Source organism: Gordionus sp. m RMFG-2023, chromosome 1 (genome assembly GCF_954871325.1).
Source record: "Gordionus sp. m RMFG-2023 chromosome 1, tfGorSpeb1-WG-v2, whole genome shotgun sequence".
Lineage (NCBI taxonomy): Eukaryota > Metazoa > Nematomorpha > Gordioida > Chordodea > Parachordodidae > Gordionus > Gordionus sp. m RMFG-2023.
Window position 1 is genome coordinate 33,105,142 of NC_088775.1, and position 20,761 is coordinate 33,125,902.

The 20,761-nt window shown below is 26.9% G+C and overlaps 1 protein-coding gene across 3 annotated transcripts; it reads left to right on the forward strand.

The window, feature by feature from the left end:
• Positions 1-12,946: 12,946 nt before the first annotated feature.
• LOC135922052 (uncharacterized) lies at positions 12,947-20,043 on the forward strand. Of its 3 annotated transcripts, none has more exons than XM_065456462.1 (9): positions 12,947-13,033; positions 13,077-13,126; positions 13,170-13,212; positions 13,256-13,306; positions 19,026-19,076; positions 19,120-19,170; positions 19,211-19,291; positions 19,337-19,381; positions 19,432-20,043. In XM_065456462.1, the coding sequence occupies exons 3-9, from the start codon at positions 13,179-13,181 to the stop codon at positions 19,464-19,466; spliced, it is 348 nt and encodes a 115-aa protein (XP_065312534.1). In that variant the 5' UTR covers positions 12,947-13,033; positions 13,077-13,126; positions 13,170-13,178; the 3' UTR covers positions 19,467-20,043. The 3 variants fall into 3 exon arrangements, 2 of the variants coding, with proteins under 2 accessions (XP_065312534.1, XP_065312535.1); XM_065456463.1 differs by having other exon boundaries at positions 19,340-19,381; XR_010570710.1 differs by lacking the exons at positions 19,026-19,076; positions 19,120-19,170; positions 19,211-19,291; positions 19,337-19,381; positions 19,432-20,043 and adding an exon at positions 18,844-18,879.
• The last annotated feature ends 718 nt before the right edge of the window (positions 20,044-20,761 follow it).

Below are 20,761 nucleotides of genomic sequence, written 5' to 3' on the forward strand. Positions count from 1 at the left end.
CCCGGAAGATTCAACAATATAAGAATAAAGTCCTATTCTTTCTTTAATTACTCCCTCTCTCCAACCATTGGTATTTTCATTATTTAACCATATAGGTTGTGAGATTTCAAATTCTCTTTCCTTTGAATGTAAATCATGATGAAGGCTTTGTTTATCAATAGCCCTTACTATTTCGTGTTCTGCATTTGGTCGGATCCAATCCAGACTTGTTTTCAATTGCCTCCCAAACATAATTTTAGCAGGAGATCTCCCTGTGGAACTATGCTCTCCCAATCGGTAGGTTGTTAAAACCTGTGTCATAGCTTCTTTGGGATCGCTAATTGAATCTCTCGTTGCATAATACCGACCTTTCAAAGTTCGTACTGTACGTTCAGCTAATCCATTAGTTTTTGGATGATAGGGTGCAGAACGTATATGACGTATGTTATTTAAATCACAATACCTACGGAATTCCCCTGATAAGAATTGTGGTCCTTTGTCTGACACACTGTACTTGGGTATTCCAAACCTAGCAAACCATTTATTTAGTCGTTTTATCATAGCATCAGCAGAGGTATTCTGCATTAGATCAACTTCTAACCATGGTCTATTTTTCTGGCATCCAGAACATATTTTGATAAAATTTTCTATATCAACATCACATCTGGGCCACCAACAATACAATCTAAAAATAGATTTCATTACATTTTCCCCAGGATGTCCCCAGTGAATCATTCCTAACACTGCATTTCTTAATTTATTAGAAATAACCAATCTCCCATTCCATTCTATAATATCACGATTGACAGAAAGCTCTTCCCGTCGATTATAAAAATTAACTATTTCTTTATCTTTATGACGATCAAAGTTTCGCCAACTTTGCTGAATATGTATTGCTACTTTTTTTAATATTAAATCTTGCTTCGACTCTTTTCGTAGAATATTTTCTGATAATTGCATATCATCTAAATTAATACTTCGAATATCCAAAGCATGTTTAGAATCTTGATTCTCTTCCGAAATTTCTTGGTGTTTATTAATCAAATCTCGAATTCTAGAATCTAGTGTTATGCAACATTTTTCTTTTTCAATATTGTTGACCAAATTGCGTACTTGTTTAATCATAACCTGACGAGGCATTTCTAAATTGAATGCTATAATCCATGGTAATCCGAAAAGAGGCACCCCAGTTGTATTCATTATTACCACTGGTAGAGTCCTTGTCTGTGATCCAATCCTAACATTGACTTGGGTCTCGCCCTTGACGTCTAACGGATGATCACCATATGCAGTCAATGGACTGGTTGGCCTAATTTTTGGTCGCCCAATACTTGTCCATATATCAATTCCTATCAATGACGCTTGTGCACCAGTGTCAAAATCAAATTCAACATCTAACCCATTTATCTCTGCAGTTAGTTTTGCTCGATTCTCTGGATTTTGTTGAATCTTCCAAATATTATGAATAGAATAAATGGTTAAATCAACAATGAGAAGAATTGTTAAACTAGATATCAAACTAGACGAACTAATTAAAATTGGGGTATCGTCCCACTAAATCGTATGAAGATTATGAATTAGGCGTTTTGTCGTATTGCCAAGATTCCCAAAAATATCTCGAAGATTCCCAAAATTGTATTTGAAGTAATTATGAAAATTAAAGAGGTTAAAGATATATCGCAACAATTATCAACACTAAGAAAATTAGAAATTAAAGTATATATTATTTAATTAGCATATAATAATTAATTTTTTTTATAAAACTAGGCAAAACAGAGAGTGCATATATTATGAAAGTATGATTATGTCTTGCATAAGCATGGAAAGAATGCTATATATTATACATGTAGAAGAAAATGTGGAGGAAGAGCTAAAATTTGTGGTACTGAATTTAGCATCACTGTAAAACATTTAGAAACATGCAAGCCAATTCAAAGTAAATAGTTATAAATATTTTACCATATATTATCCAATTAATATTTCAATTTAGATGATTCTCTAAGTCTAGCTTCTGGTTCTCAAGGTCCATCTGTGAACCTCCCTGTTCAAGGTAAATAATTGTGATTTATAAATTATTTTATTTTGTAATAAATGTAAAAAAATTGGTCATTTTGCAGTTTGCTGTAAATCAAAGAATTTAAATTATATAAGAGTGTCATCAAGTGATTCTATTCATAATATTTGGAAGATTCAACAAAATCCAGAGAATCGAGCAAAACTAACTGCAGAGATAAATGGGTTAGATGTTGAATTTGATTTTGACACTGGTGCACAAGCGTCATTGATAGGAATTGATATATGGACAAGTATTGGGCGACCAAAAATTAGGCCAACCAGTCCATTGACTGCATATGGTGATCATCCGTTAGACGTCAAGGGCGAGACCCAAGTCAATGTTAGGATTGGATCACAGACAAGGACTCTACCAGTGGTAATAATGAATACAACTGGGGTGCCTCTTTTCGGATTACCATGGATTATAGCATTCAATTTAGAAATGCCTCGTCAGGTTATGATTAAACAAGTACGCAATTTGGTCAACAATATTGAAAAAGAAAAATGTTGCATAACACTAGATTCTAGAATTCGAGATTTGATTAATAAACACCAAGAAATTTCGGAAGAGAATCAAGATTCTAAACATGCTTTGGATATTCGAAGTATTAATTTAGATGATATGCAATTATCAGAAAATATTCTACGAAAAGAGTCGAAGCAAGATTTAATATTAAAAAAAGTAGCAATACATATTCAGCAAAGTTGGCGAAACTTTGATCGTCATAAAGATAAAGAAATAGTTAATTTTTATAATCGACGGGAAGAGCTTTCTGTCAATCGTGATATTATAGAATGGAATGGGAGATTGGTTATTTCTAATAAATTAAGAAATGCAGTGTTAGGAATGATTCACTGGGGACATCCTGGGGAAAATGTAATGAAATCTATTTTTAGATTGTATTGTTGGTGGCCCAGATGTGATGTTGATATAGAAAATTTTATCAAAATATGTTCTGGATGCCAGAAAAATAGACCATGGTTAGAAGTTGATCTAATGCAGAATACCTCTGCTGATGCTATGATAAAACGACTAAATAAATGGTTTGCTAGGTTTGGAATACCCAAGTACAGTGTGTCAGACAAAGGACCACAATTCTTATCAGGGGAATTCCGTAGGTATTGTGATTTAAATAACATACGTCATATACGTTCTGCACCCTATCATCCAAAAACTAATGGATTAGCTGAACGTACAGTACGAACTTTGAAAGGTCGGTATTATGCAACGAGAGATTCAATTAGCGATCCCAAAGAAGCTATGACACAGGTTTTAACAACCTACCGATTGGGAGAGCATAGTTCCACAGGGAGATCTCCTGCTAAAATTATGTTTGGGAGGCAATTGAAAACAAGTCTGGATTGGATCCGACCAAATGCAGAACACGAAATAGTAAGGGCTATTGATAAACAAAGCCTTCATCATGATTTACATTCAAAGGAAAGAGAATTTGAAATCTCACAACCTATATGGTTAAATAATGAAAATACCAATGGTTGGAGAGAGGGAGTAATTAAAGAAAGAATAGGACTTTATTCTTATATTGTTGAATCTTCCGGGAAAACATTACGGAAGCATGCAGATCAGTTAAGAAATCGTTTAGTTATCCCAAATCATGAAAGTTCTTTGGAAGTTACAGAAATGGTTGTGCCAGTGAATGAAGCAAATACAAACACAAATACAAATACCACATTACGTTGCTCATCAAGAAACCATAAACCTACAAAGAGGTTTATTGAAGAAATCTAACTTTAAATTGTTTGAAGGAAATGTAATAAATTAATAAATGATTATTTATGTATATTGTATATTAAAAATAGAATCGAACATTCGAAAAATAATAAATAAAAATTTGATATAAAAAATAAATTGAAATATAAATTAGTAGTCGTATTGTTTATAATTAGTAGTTGGTATTACTACATATTTCTTTACACAGACTCTGATTGCCCTAAGAAAAGATATATATCGATATTCACACAAAGTGATTTTTATAGCTAAATATTTCATATAAATATATTTAAGCTGATAATGCTCTATTATTGGATGCATCTACACAGAAAAATATATCATTATTTTCACCAAGTATAAAAAATTAAAAACTTAATTACTGAATCATGTGTATTTATATTATAGCATCAAATATATGCACTGCAGAATGCCAAAGTAAAATATCAAATATATATTTACAATAATTTTTTAAAGCTTTTAATCTACAAGTTTTGGACATCACAAACAGTCTAAGTAAATTTCAATTATATATTTGTGCTATCTATTTTTTAACAAAGTTATGAACCCAGAGGTCTTGGAAGAAATAGATGCCGATAACAGAATTATCAATAGTCCAAGTAAATTTTAATTATATATTTGTGCTATCCATTTTTTAACAAAGTTATGAACCCAGAGGTCTTGGAGGAAATAGATGCCTATAATGGAAGTACCACTAGTCCAAGTAAATTTTAATTATATATTTGTGCTATCCATTTTTTAACAAAGTTATGAACCCAGAGGTCTTGGAGTAAATAGATGTCTATAATGGAGGTACCACTAGTCCAAGTAAATTTTAATTATATATTTGTGCTATCCATTTTTTAACAAAGTTATGAACCCAGAGGTCTTGGAGGAAATAGATGCCTATAATGGAGGTACCACTAGTCCAAGTAAATAGTATCTTATAGATATTTATATCATTTTTGAACATAGCTATCATTCAAAACAATCAATATAGTTTTATAACATCAAAAAACAACAAAAAAATGATATATTATAACAAATATTTATACATCCATGATTTTGGCGACATATATTACAAATGCCGAGGGTAGGGGTAAATTTGGGTCACATTTTACTGTGACCCTATCTCTTTATTGACACCATAAAAATTATAGAACAAGATATGGACTTAAAATTAATCCAATTAGATGATGGCAGAAAGGTTACGGAAAGAAAAAAAAATATTGTATATTAGACGATAAAATTAATGAAAATATAATACTATACTGTGGAGGTTTTTTTACCCCTATAGAATATTTGGAGAAAATATCAAAATTTTTATATTCAAAAAAATCAAATCACTCTAATTTTTCTGCCATTGTCAAACTATATTGTTTTATATTGTCAATAAAGGATAACATTACTATTAATCCGAGTATTTATAGTCGGGTTTGACATAGGTGGTATACGTCATTTTCAAAATTTATAGTTTTTAATTTTTTTTTTACATATACCTTATCATATTGTTTCGTCATTGATATTTTATTTATATAGTTAACACGCACTAAACCATTTTTAATAATTTACCATACAATCTTTTAATCATATTTATATAGCGCAATACTAATATGTAATCTTATTATAATAATCGCAATGGAAATATATTATTTTTAATATTGTTGGTATATTATATATTTAAAATTTTCTATGACATAAATAATAAATAAATCCCTAAAAATATTATTACTACTTTATGTTCATTCTTGATTAAGTTCAATTTTCTGACCAGGTAAAAGCGTGCCACTTAAATTTTAGAAAAAGTTTTAAAAGTCAGACTTTTGAATAGTTAGGAAAGATGACAAAGGTATGATATAGTTAAGAAAATCAACTATCTTATTATGGGTTATATATTAATGTAACAATATTGGATAATAGGGTAGGTATATAGATTAATTAAACATTTACAGAAAAACATATTTTTGAACTAATATTACCTCAAGATAAAACTTTAAATATTAGCATAAAAAAATTTAATTTTATGATAAAGAATTTATGTATTAACCCACAAAAGTACTTATGATAAACTTCAATATTTATATAGTGATGAAGCGTCAAATTCACTACTATCAAAGCAATAGAATTTTTATTTTTAGTCAAACCATAAAAAGATTAAAATATATAAATAAGTATAATTCGTCTTTGTTTTTGAGTAAAATGATCAAACACAGAATTATAATTATTGCTAGATTTTAAATTTTTTAATAACTTTTTTTCAATCAAAGTCAAAAATATTTTTATCTTGTACTCAGTATCTTTTTAAAATTTTTAATAAGATACTAGTTATGATTTGAATATAATGAGGCTTTTTTGATATCAATATCACATCCATATTATTTTTCTTTTGGTAAAACAAAGGTTGCGGAGTTCAATAATATAAATAACATTGAACTGGGGGTTTTAAATTATATTAAAGAAAGTCATAAATGCTTAATAATTATTCTTCCATTAAGGAAATTTTTTATAAATTTAATACTGCAATACCTTCATCAGCTCCAATTGAAAGGTTATTTAGTTTAATGTTAAGTACGCCAAAACGGCAAAGGTCCAATTATAAATATTTGAAAAATTTGATTATCTTATAAAATAATGAATTTATTTTAAATACTCTTTTGCAAATTAATATTTCAACTCCCATTAAAAATACTAGTCTCCCTTCATCTATGCTAAGAATGGGCTAATACTAATATTAAAATACCTGATTATTATAATCAACTCATGATTAAATATTTTAGTAATTATTGTAAATATTCATTCTTATTATATGAATGTTATGTTCTTCACAAATAAATAATAAAAACTGTATTTTACAAACTATTCTAATTTAATTGGTAATGATAATTTAGAAGTATCTTGTATTTAAGATACTCTAGTTAGGCAAAAGATACAAGTATCTTTTATCTTGTATCTTTTTGATATTTTGAAAAAGATATTAGTATCTATATCTAAGATTCATTTTTTCACAAAGAATCTGTATCTGTATCTAGATTCTTTTTCCGGATGACCTGCCCAACTCTGGGTATTGTTTATAATTAATAGGCGTCATGTCTAAGAAAGGATTTATAAATTCCTTTGCATGATAAGAATATCCTTCACAATCTTGAACTGATCTATAGATAATGGGAAAAAAATTTCTATATATGTGTTTTAATATTATATATATATTTTTTTATTATATTAGTCTTAATATTTTTATAATATATATTTATTTAAATTATATGCTCATACATATAACATAAAATTTGCATCTAAATATTTTTATTTTTTAGATAAAAAGGCGTTAAATAAAAGTATATCAAAATGTATCTTAAAAATTATCTATAAACAGATACCTCTGAAATAATATAGATGCATATACTTTTTATACAACTCTGATAATCATAATAAATTTTAAATAACATAATTACAATTAGTAAACATTAATTAAGTAAGGAAAAAAATATAATAAAAAAAATAAACATTTTTTTATTTTGCTTCATCACTGATTTAAAGATATATTTATAGTATAATCGTGCTGTCTGTTATATATTAATAGATCTAGAAGAGTTTTCTAAAATTTTATTAATTATCTGCAATTTATAATATATTATCTTAATTAATTAAATTTTTTAATATGTTCTTTTCTATTATTTATACAATTATTATAATATTAATTGTATATAATCTATATTAATTACCATTTAGCAATTTATATTTATATTTAATTTTATTTAAAATAAAAAGTATATTTTAATTTATTTGTCTTATCTGTTACATCATTTCAAAATTATACAAATATTATAATCGCTTCAAATATATTTGTGGCCATTTTAGGTCATTTGACGTTTTTCATAAATGTTCATACGATCTAGTGGACCCTAACCGATAACATCTTTAACTTAGTTAGGGCCATACTATTTATAAATTAAAGGAAATTTTTGTGGACATAATATCATTTGAAATAATTTTAATATGTAAATATAAAAATGATGAAAATATAAATATACCCATAAGATCACATGGTAATTTTAAAAGACTATTATGACTGTAAAAATAATGCTATAAATCTAAGTCAATGACATATAATATACATAGACTGACGATTCATTCATTAAAATGCATTTTTAAGCGTCGTTAAAAGCAAATCAGCTGGACCCGCCATTTTGGTAACAGAAATCATTATTAAAATTACGAGCCTAATTTATTACTATATCTGAAATTTTTCTTATGATACTTAACAAAGAATTTAAATCCACATCCATCTGCATTAATGGTACCATCAAGGATCCTATCCTACAAATATTCCAAGGCTATTCTTCCAAGAAGATATATATTTAGCAGACCAAATTCAAATAATTTAAAATTATATGACTAAATTATTAAAATTTATATTTTAAACATTTTTTTATACATAGAATATAAAGTATCTAATAAAGTTCCCTTACTTATCATTTGTTTTTCTTAAGACACAATATAATTGTTTTTAGTTTCTATTCTATTCTTAAAATATCTAATAAGGTAGATATATTTAAATCATTGCTTAAATTTATGTTTATCTTAATATGAGACTTTACTTGCCCTTTTAATATTTCGAATCATACAAGGTGATAAACTGAATCATCAGGATTTTTATTATAAATATTCATATTGTTTGGCTTAAACATCTAAATATAAGTTAATTTTCAAAGAATTCTAGCTAAAAATTTACATTATGATATTAATAAAAAAGTAAAATATAACTTAGAAATCCAGAATATTAGGCATCCTCTCCAATATTTTTCTTAAATAATAAATGTAAAGTTCTCTCAATTTTAAAGTTGTGATCCTGAATCTTAAAAATAGAGGTATTTCTTTTTTTTTAATATAAAGTAAATGTTTAATCTTCAGATTCTCAATAATATATATATTATAAAAAATATGTTATATTATTAAAGAAATACAATATGAATTTAATATTTTAATCAGTTGTGCTAATTGGATCATATTGATTTAATAGATATATCTTACGATAAATTATGTATTGCAAATAAAAAATTATTTTTCCTTATATTATATTAGCCAGTTTATTTTATCAATAAAAAAAATATAGATTAAAACATTAGACTTCAGATAAATTTAGCTTAATCTTACCTTTTTATTTTTTGAAGAATTTCATAACTTAATATTATGAGATTATTAATCTTATGATGAAAATCAATAATTGTTTATTATAAATTAATAAATAGAAATAATATTCATGAATTACAAAAAGGATTTATAGATATTATTTATATTTAAATATATATAGTTACAATATGTATCTAATATCATTTAAATTAAAAAAGATTATATAGATATATTTATTGTCCTTTAAATAGAATGGTTTTGGTCAGCTTCTGACGAATGTTGGTATTTTCATTTTTATTTTGTTTATCTGCAAAATGATAAAAACTTATGTTTATGTATCGTTCAACTATTAATCTAATTAATTTTTGATAATGGCTAGATGTTTCTTCTTGATCTAGCATGTGATCAACCAGATTATCAAAAATATTTGTTTCTATCACTTTTGAAATCACAAAAGATATTATTCGTTTAAATATACAAAACTTTTTAATTATGTTCAAATGTACGGAAACCATTTTCAGCATATTGGCATAATCTAGATACATCTCTGGAAGGAATTATTAATCCCTGATTGTTTTTAATTTTAATTAAATTATAGCTCTCTTGATCTTTACAATTTTTAACAATCATTGCAGAAATACATATATAACACTTTACCTTATATATAAGTTTACGTGTTATATATCCTGATATATAAGTTGCGATGTTATCAACGAATGGCGATAATTTTTGGATATCTGGAACATCTATAAAAGAAAAATCTACAGCTTGTATATTGTCATCATCATTATCATTATCTTGATAATCTCCACAAAAAAAGATTTGTATTATCGAGTGGAATACAATTACCTGTGCATAAGGCTCCCATCTTTGCTATCATAACGCCTCTTATAGCTGATCGTAATTGATAGGCAGAAGGGTTATTATTAAAACCTCATCTGCTTCGTAAACAGCTAAAGAAGAGCTCTAGATGATCTTGAGATGTTTTGTAGGTTAAAAGATATCTAAAATATGAAAAGCAATAAATATACAATATATATATAATGCTAAATAAAATACTTGAGTTTGGGGTTAGGTCCTAATAATAATTCTCTCCCAATTCCCAAAATGCTTTTCATTGACAAGATTAAGCCTATAATGCAGACTTTTTTTTTTGATCTATAAACGTATTTTCCACTTTCAAACTTTAAGGATTTTAAAGTTGTAATGCACATCTCAAAAAAATTTTCATAATAAGAAAGTGAATCTGTAATTAGTTGTTTTTTAAACCCTTTAGCAACTATGTTCCGTGTATTTAAAAAGTCAAACATTCTATAAAAATATTATTTAAAATATTAATATATTTTAATACTGATCAATCATTTGAATAAAGTCAACTGTGCTCTCACAATTTTCAAACCCATCAATCTTTAGCTCTTGTGCCAAAAGAATATTTTTTGCCACTGAGCTACTAAAAACTTGTACAGCAAGTTTAACCTTTAAGAAAAAATATAAGTATTGTAGTATTTTTAATTGTACTTTCATTTTTTGTTTGTGATAGTCAATATGAGATTTATTAATTTTATTGGCAGCACGAAGTCCTTCTTTATCTTGTAAATTGTGAAGATTAGCTATATATTTCCAATTTAATATCTATTAATTTATAAAAATATATATTTTAATAGTAATTTAATTACAGATCCATTATTATAAATTAAAATTTTTTTATCACCGAGAAGATTTCTCAACAACTTAATCATGTGGCATACGTCCAACATAATGTAGACTTTTTCATCAAAATTTAATGGGTGAGTAAAATAGGGTATACATAGATCAGGATCTATAGATGCACCAAGTAGTTGGTACATTTTTATATTAGCCGCCAAACCATCACATACTATAACTTTACAGGAAGTGCCTGTATCATGTAATAAATGAAGAGCATTAGTGACTATATTAGCAAGCAAATCTCCAGTAGTATTTGATATTAAGAAGTATCCTATGCGAATTCTCCATGTTCCATTAAGACATTTTGCCATAAGAAAAAGAGCCTGTTTGGCTTTAGGAAGAGAATCAGATGGTTTGATTTCATTGCCCAAATCAACATATCCATGGTACTCCTTTTTGTCCCATTGTACAATATGACGTATGGACATTTCATCAAGGCTTAATGTGGTGAATAATTTTACTTTCGAATCAGATTGAAATCTTTTAATTCTATCAAAAAAAGCATCGAGAAAACCTAAAATCAAATTATTAATATTTTAATTTATAAAATATAAACCTGGCCTTATTTTAATTTGTTGGCTCCAAGTTCTCAATGTAGATTCTGATGGTAGGCAAAATTGATCCCTTAAGTATTTATATGCTTTTGGAGAATAAAAATGAACAGTGGAGGCAAACTGTTTCATTTCTTGGGAAAATTTTATTCTCCGTGGATTTTTTATGCCTCCACTGTGTAATTGGGTTTTGATAAAAGCTAAAGGGATGCCTGTAAAAAATTTTTCCAATTGATCCTCCCCTTCATCACATATTAAATTTTTATTCTTCAATTGTTTAATAATTGATTTTAAATCGATAATCTTATTTCTTATAGTTTCCCTCTTATAAGAGGCGCTCATTTTTTTTCTTAATTTTAAAATATATTTATCTTGATATTTGATCTTTCTTGATAAGAATGATAAATTGGCTGTATATATATGATCATTGTGATAATTGGCTATTGTTTGTGGAGCATATTTTCTCTTAATTAAAATATAGACAAATAAAAAATCTCACAAGAATTTTAATAAATAGGGCTTACATGGCTAGCAGGTTTCTCCAAATCTACATCTTCAAGAATATTAATAGTGTCAATTGTTTTTGAAACATTCTTATAAAAATATGTTTTATAATATAAATATTGTAATAAATATTAAAATATAGACAAATAATAAATCTCACAAGAATTATAATAAATAGGGCTTACATGGCTAACAGGTTTCTATAAATCTACATCTTCAAGAATATAGTGTCAATTGTTTTTGAAACATTCTTATAAAAATATGTTTTATAATATAAATATTGTAATAAATATTAAAATATAGACAAATAATAAATCTCACAAGAATTAATTATATGGCATTGGCTCAAATATCTTAAGCTTACTGCTTAATTTAAATACTTTTATAAATATCAAATTGTAGCAGTTTATTATCAATTAAGCTATATTACAGTAAAAGTATATTTATTTTATGTTTAAATCTTATATTGCAGCTCTTTATTGCTCAATTTACAAGCTTTTATGAATATTACAATTAAACCATATTAGTATATTTATTTTATGTTTAAATATCTTATATTGCAGCTCTTTATTGCTCAATTTACAAGCTTTTATGAATATTACAATTAAACCTTATTGCATTAAAAAAAAAGGAAGAGTAACCTTACCTTTTAATTCAATAATCCATAAATCTTATACTTATTTTATTATATTGCAGCTCTTTATTGCTCAATTTACAAGCTTTTATAAATATCATAGCAGCTCTTTATTATCAATTAGGCTAAATAACTGTAAAAGTATATTTACTATATTTTTAAAAATCTTGTTATATTGCAGCTCTTTATTACTCAATTTACAAGCTTTTATGAATATTACAATTAAACCATATTGCAGTAAAAAAAAGGAAGAGTAACCTTACTTTATAATTCAATAATCCATAAATCTTATACTTAGCTTATTATATTGCAGCTATTTATTACTCAGTTTACAAGCTTTTATGAATACAGTAAAAAAAGAAGCTTTACTTTAGAATTCAAAAATAAAAGGTATATTTTATTCAAAAATGGCTATAATTCCACCAAATTTCCGTTTACATAAATATTATAATGAATCAACTACTTATTATGAATTCTCAAAAGCATCATGCAAAGGGAAAGGCATACTCAAATATTATGTATTTAGTATATCTAAAGAGTGTACTGGTAGATAAAATATTTTTAAATATATATAAATTAAATATATTAAAGATCCAAATTGCTACCATCAAAAATTCAAATCAATATCAACACAAAGTTTATGATGAATAGAAATATAAAAAAAATTATTTTATTTAGCTGAAGACAATTTAATTGTCCAATTTAATCAGACAGATGGAAGAATTTATGTTACAAATGAATGTCAAAGTAAATTTTTATCTATATTAACATTCATTATCTTAAAACAAAGCTGGTGATCAAGATTATAACCATCTACCTAACAGCCTTACAAAAGTCTAAGTACCATAATTATTTATATATTTATAACTATCTTAATACAAAGCTGGTGATCATGATTCTACCTAACAGCCTTACAACAAGTCTAAGTACTATAATTATTTATATATTTATAACTATCTTAAAACAAAGCTGGTGATCATGATTATAACTATCTACCTAACAGCCTTACAACAAGTCTAAGTACCATAATTATTTATTGTTGAGTTATTCTAATTATTATTTTTTTGTAATCTAATTTTTTATTATTTTTTGTAATAACTTTATTATATGTACGGCGTAACCTTATTTTTATAACTTTCGGCGTAACCTTACTTTTTATATTTTATAATATTTTTACTTTTTTGTTTTTCGTTTGTATTCTAATTTAGATTTATAAATGTATATAAACGATGTATGAAATGAAAAAGAAAGTAATAATAAAGTTAAATATAAATAAACACTTTTTTTACTTTTATGCACATTATCATGTTATTTTGCATGGTGCTCCGGGTCCATTATAGGAAAAAAATTCTCACCTAATGGATAAAAAATGTTTTTCTTTTTTTTAAAAAAAATAATAATAAAATTTTTTTTTCTCCCTATATATAGAAGAAGATTGAAAAGTAAATTCATTTTTTTACATTATGTTCTCGTTCAAGATCATTAATATTCCCCACCATATTTCAATCTATGACATCCTTTTCGACCTAACTTTCAATTGTGACGTTAATTTTTCTAGAATAAATGGTACGGAGGACGTGTTGTTTGAATTCATGAATTTAAGAGACATGATTAGTTGTTTTGAATTACTTAATGGGAAACAATATATTTATAGTGATAATGATTTCATTGAATTAATCTGTATATTTATCAAAACATGAATAGTTATACTTAAATTTGAATTGATAAAATAATAAATGTGATAATTGCTTATATATGTGTCTTATTAATTAAACATGGAAATAAAACAAGAGTTTTTACAGGAGATCCCTAAGTTAGTGGGTCCTCTTACCGAAATTTATTTAGACAGAATATTAAATTATTTTTCGACTAGTACATTATCGGACTCTATTAAAATAAATACTTTGCTTAATAATTTATCAGACGAAGTTTTTGACGACATTAAGGCAATTTGTTCTGATACCGATATTTTAGATCTTAAAATTGTGATTAAAAAGTTAACCTATCTTTTACCAGCGCTAGATTTATATACTTTAATTAATAAATTTAATCTTCTTCAACAAAACTCATCAGAGAGTTTTATGCTGTGGTACATTAGAGTATCGAAACTTCATAAAAAATGTAAATTTTTGGACGATAGTAGATTAAAAGAAAAACTACGCACTTCTACTTTAAATGATAAGATTAAATACAAATTCTCCAAAAACTTTGACTTGACGTTAAATCAGATGGTTGAATTAGGGGTGAAACTGGACTCTAGTAATATTAAGTCTGAGGATAATGATATAAGTTATATAAATAATGATAAAAAGTCCGATAAAAATAAAAAATTTTGCAGTAGAAATGATAATAATTTTAGAAATAATTATGATAATAGATATAGAAATGGGAATTACAATAATAATTTTAGATACAATTATGGTAATAATAATTCGCGATACCACGATAATTATAACAATTATAACTACAACAATTATCGCTATAATAATAATAATCAATCGAATTATGGTAGAAATAATACATGGTATGATAATAATCAAAGAAAACAAATCCAATACGGTGACGGAAATCGTAACAATTACCAATCTTATTATAACAATTCAAATAATTATAGAGGTAATAATAATTATCAGAGAAAGCAAATACAATATAACAACAACTCAAATAATTATAGAGGTAATGATAATAATCAGAGAAAGCAAATACAATATAACAACAACTCAAATAATTATAGAGGTGGCGACGAAAATAATAGAAAGCAAATACAATGCAACAATGATTACAACATGAATATTGAAGAAATTATTGAAGAGAAAGTTGACTCTACAAAGAACAAAGATGATAATTTTAATGTCAACAATTTATCTGGTGACGTGATTAATGACAAAGATAACGCATTTATGACTACTTTAAAAGTGAACGATATTGTTACTTGTATGCAGATTGACACTGGTTCCAAACACACTATTATACCTCATGGTCTTGCTAAAAAACTTGGTATTAGAGATCTTAAGAAATCCGATCTACAACTCACCGCTTATGACGGGAATTTAATCAAAATCATCGGCACCACCCAAGTTAAAGTGATTTATGAAGGTATCTCAAAATATTTACAAGCGGTAATCGTCGAATCAAGTAAAAATGCCTTGTTGGGACGTACGTGGATCAATGCTTTCATAAATAAATTTATAGCAAATATTGACACTAATTATGAAGATGAAATAAAAAAATTGATTAAAGAGTGTGAATCGAAATTAACTAATGGGCCAATCAACAAAGCAAGTGTCAAGTTACATTTAAGAAGTGATGCCCAACCTAAAATTATACCGCCTAGACGTACCCCTTATTCAAAAATTGATCTTGTTAGTAATGAACTTAAAAAATGGATACATGATAAAATAATTGAGCCGGTGAATGATGTCCAGTGGGCAAGTCCTGTTACCGCTGTCTACAAAGATGATGGGAGCATTAGGCTTTGAGCTGATTTTAAGGACACTGTAAACCCAGCTCTAGAAGATTTTAGATACCCTCTACCACGAATCAATGATCTAATTGCTAAACTTTCAGAAGGAAAGAAATTTACGAAGATTGACTTTAAAAATGCTTTCTTACAGATACCAATTGATAAAAATTGCAGAAATATTTTAACCATATCTACGCACAAGGGATATTACCAATTTACTAGACTTCCTTTTGGGCTTAAGACCTCATCTGCAATTTTTCAACAGATTATAGATCAAATCTTCGGTGATATGGATGACGTCATATTTTATATTGATGATTTACTTATAACTGGAAAAAACGATGAAGCCCACCTTAACAACATAAAAGTGTTTGATAGAATATCATCGTTTGGGCTAATACCTAACTTCAATAAAAGTGTGTTCTTTGAAAACAAAGTGAGGTTCCTGGGTCATGATATTGACGCTAAGGGGATTCATGCTAATCATGACAAAATTGAAGCAATAATTAATATGCCAGAACCAAAATCAGCTGCTGAATTATCAACATTTCTGGGAATGGCTGGCTACTATAGAAAATTTTTGAACAATTTTGCAGAAATTGCCGATCCTCTTTATAAGATTGTCAACAAAGAAAAATGGGCTTGGAACCTTGAACACTCTAAAAGTTTTAATGACATTAAGAAGTTAATCAGTCTTCCACCTGCTTTGACATATTTTAATTCTTAATTACCTATAGGGATAGCCACTGACGCATCAAAATGTGGTTTAGGAGTTGTACTATTTCATATTGAAAAAGATGGTAAAGAAAAACCTATAGCTTTCGCGTCGAGAACTTTATTAAAATCTGAATTGAACTATACCAATATTGAGCGTGAGGCTCTCGCTATAATGTTCGCTATAAAGAGATTCCAGGAATATTTAATAGGCACAAAATTTACTATTATTACTGACCATAAGCCTCTAGTTCACATCTTTACCAATAGTCTTAAGGATAATAGCACCATGTCGTTAAGACTCCAAAAGTGGAATATTACATTAGGAGGATATGATTTTAATATAAAGTATAAAGCCGGTAAATATAATGTTGTTCCTGATTGTCTCTCGAGATTACCACAAGAATGTCGTGATGAAACTATTGAAAATGTAACCATAATAAATGAATATGAGGATTTACCTATTAACTTTGATCAAATTCGTGATGAAACTTTGAAAGATATAGAATTAAAACAAGTCATAAGTGATATTAATTACAAAAGGCCTATTGTGAATAATATTTATAAAAACATTGAATTGGAATTAAGTATAATGATTGTCTTTACAAAAGCAACAAAATCATAATTCCGTCTTCTATGAGAAAAAATTTACTACAGTCATTACATGAAGGTCACTTGGGGGCAGGAAAAATCAAATCCTTAGCCAAAGAGTACATGTGGTGGCCTGGTATAAATAATGATATAGTTATGGAAGTGAAAAGTTGTGACGATTGTAACATATATCATGATAATCCTATAAAGATACAAAAACCATGGGTTTTGGCAACCAAACCGTTTGAAGGATACACATAGATTATGAGGGTCCGTTTTTCACAAAAAATTGGTAGATAATAGTCGATGCCTACAGCAAATTTCCAATTATTGTTCCTGTTAAAAATATTACGACTGATGTTACTTTAAAAGAAATCTTTAAAACTATTTCGCTATATGGGATACCTGAAACCATAGTTACTGATAACGGCACTAACTTTACGAGTAACGATTTTGAAAAATTTTGCAACAATTTTGGTATTAAACATGTGCTTACATCTGCTTATCATCAGCAATTCAATGGACAGGTTGAACGCATGGTTAGAACGTTCAAAACACATATGAAAAGGAATATTAAAATTGACCCAGATATTGCACTTAGCAAATTTTTATTTAATTACAGAAATACGCTTAATGATACTACAGGTGTTACACCATCTCAGAGAATGTTTAATCGAGATATTAGAATTAAATGGGGCTTATTAAAACCGATGGAGGAGAAGGAGAATAAAATAAACATTACTTTACCACGAAATAGAACTTTTAACGTAGGAGATTTTGTTTGGTATAAAGTACAAGGTGATGATAAATGGTGTAAAGGTATAATCACACATAAAGAAAGTGATATGATGTTCCAAATTAAGACTGAGAAAGGTATTTTGAGGAGACATTTAGATCAAATAAGAATTAGAAACTGTTTTAACACAATTATTAACTATGACTCTAAGGATTCTTTTAAGGAGGGAAGTGTGGACAAAAATATAAAAATTATTGATAATAACGAAATAACACCTATTTCTAGACCTGTGCGAATAAAAAAAAACCTGTTTATTTAAAAGACTATGTAACTTAAAATATAAAATAAATATTAAATTGCATAAAGTAAATTAAATATTAAAACGCTTATATTAAAACGCTGAAAATATTATATAACAATCTTATTGATTTATCATTCTTCATTTATTCTTATATCCAATATGATGAACTATTATTTCTCATTATTCGCAACTTATTTATGATAATAATAACAACTGAGTACTATCAAACAAGCTATGATTAATGGAGACAAATTACGATAAGGATATCAAGTTTGCGATTTAAACAAGCCAACGTGCAAAATCGATTGAAACAAACCAACGATTGGGACAAGCCAACGTTATGATGATTTGTGATACAAATTGATTACCAAAACGATAAACCACTTGGACAACAAACTCTCTATTACTTCTCCGATGAAATTATCAGAAGAGGGAGAATGTTGAGTTATTCTAATTATTATTTTTTTGTAATCTAATTTTTTATTATTTTTTGTAATAACTTTATTATATGTACGGCGTAACCTTATTTTTATAACTTTCGGCGTAACCTTACTTTTTATATTTTATAATATTTTTACTTTTTTGTTTTTCGTTTGTATTCTAATTTAGATTTATAAAAATGTATATAAACGATGTATGAAATGAAAAAGAAAGTAATAATAAAGTTAAATATAAATAAACACGTTTTTTACTTTTATGCACATTATCATGTTATTTTGCATTTATATATTTATAACTATCTTAATACAAAGCTGGTGATCATGATTATAACCCTAACAGCCTTACAACAAGTCTAAGTACCATAATTATTTATATATTTATAACTATCTTAAAACAAAGCTGGTGATCATGATTATAACTATCTACCTAACAGCCTTACATCAAGTTTAAGTACCATAATTATTTATATATTTATAACTATCTTAAAACAAAGCTGGTGATCATGATTATAACTATCTACCTAACAGCCTTACAACAAGTCTAAGTACCATAATTATTTATATATTTATAACTATCTTAAAACAAAGCTGGTGATCATGATTATAACTATCTACCTAACAGCCTTACAACAAGTCTAAGTACCATAATTATTTATATATTTATAACTATCTAACAAAGTTGATCAAAATGAAACCCATGTTTTAAGTAATGAAAATGAAAACCATGTTATGCATAGTAATGAAAATGAAACCCATTTATGTAAGATAAAATTTTACATACTAATGATTATAATAAAAATTAAAGCAGCTATTTATGAACATGAAGTTATTAATCTTACAACAAATTCAAGTATTATAATATATTATTTAGATATTTATATTCATTATTTTTAAACAAAGCTAATTATCAAGAAATTCAAATATTATTTTTTTAAAAAAAGTCCCCCTATAAATTTATTACATCTAAATTTAATAATAATTTAATCTATTCAAATAAATATTTATATCTTCGCAATAGAGAATTTTTTTATAAATGTCGTTTACAAAGTTGTAAGGGAAGGGGTATATTAGGTACTCATTTTACGATGACAAAGCAACATAATAATGAATGATGAAGAGTATTATGAACTTTTACTTACGTTAAATGAATTAAAAAATCAAACAAAATTAAATAAATATTTAAGTTTATATAAAATATATAAAAAGGTTATGCGCGAAAGGAAATTAGATTCCTTTGCGATGCGACATCCTAAAACCTTACCAACATTTTTGTCGGTAAAAACAATTATGGCACGCGTTATTCAATCGACGCGGCCATCTTTACCTCGCACAAATGCTGATATAGCACTGCTTGGCGAACATAAAGTCACCATAACTAATAATAATTTTTTAATTTGTAATGATAATAATAAAATATTTATTTTTTCTACTCATATTCTTTTATCTCGCCTTTATTTGGCAGATAAAATATATCTAGATGACACGTTTAATGCCGCCCCTAAACTATTTAAACAATTTTACACTATAAATTTTATTATAAACAATACATTAATTATCTGTGCTTATATTCATTTACCAGATAAATATAAAAATACATATATTCGAATGTTTTATTTATTAAAAAATTATTGTTTATCATTAGGTTTAATTTTTTCGCCACCAAGTGCAACAATAGATTTTGAAATTCGCGTATTTTTAGCCCTCAAGGAAATTTTTCCGAGAATTATTGTAAAGGTTGCTATTTCCATTTCTGTCAATGCATCGTAAGACGCATTCAGGAAATCGCCTGACCCAACTGCACAGGCGAAATCCTAATATTTATAAATTTTTCCGTATTATAATGGCCATCCCATTTTTATTGGAAAGGGATGTGCCATCTATAATGATTGAGTTGAGTCGAAGCTCAATCTTTTCAATTAAGTTCTATTTTTGATTTTTTAAATTATTTTGAAAATACTTGGATTAACAGTAATGCCAAGTTCAAATATGAAATGTGGAACACATTTGATGTTAGAAGGTGAGGACGAATAACCACGTTGAAGGATCTCATCGTGCTTTAAAGGAATACGTTCCATATCCTCACCCCAATATTTATTTATTTATTGATATCATAAAAAATATAGAGCAAGATATGAATCTTATGTTGATGCAGTTAGATGATGGGCGAAAAGTTACCGATAGAAGAAGAAAATATATCGTATTAGATGATAAAATAAGAGAGATAATGATC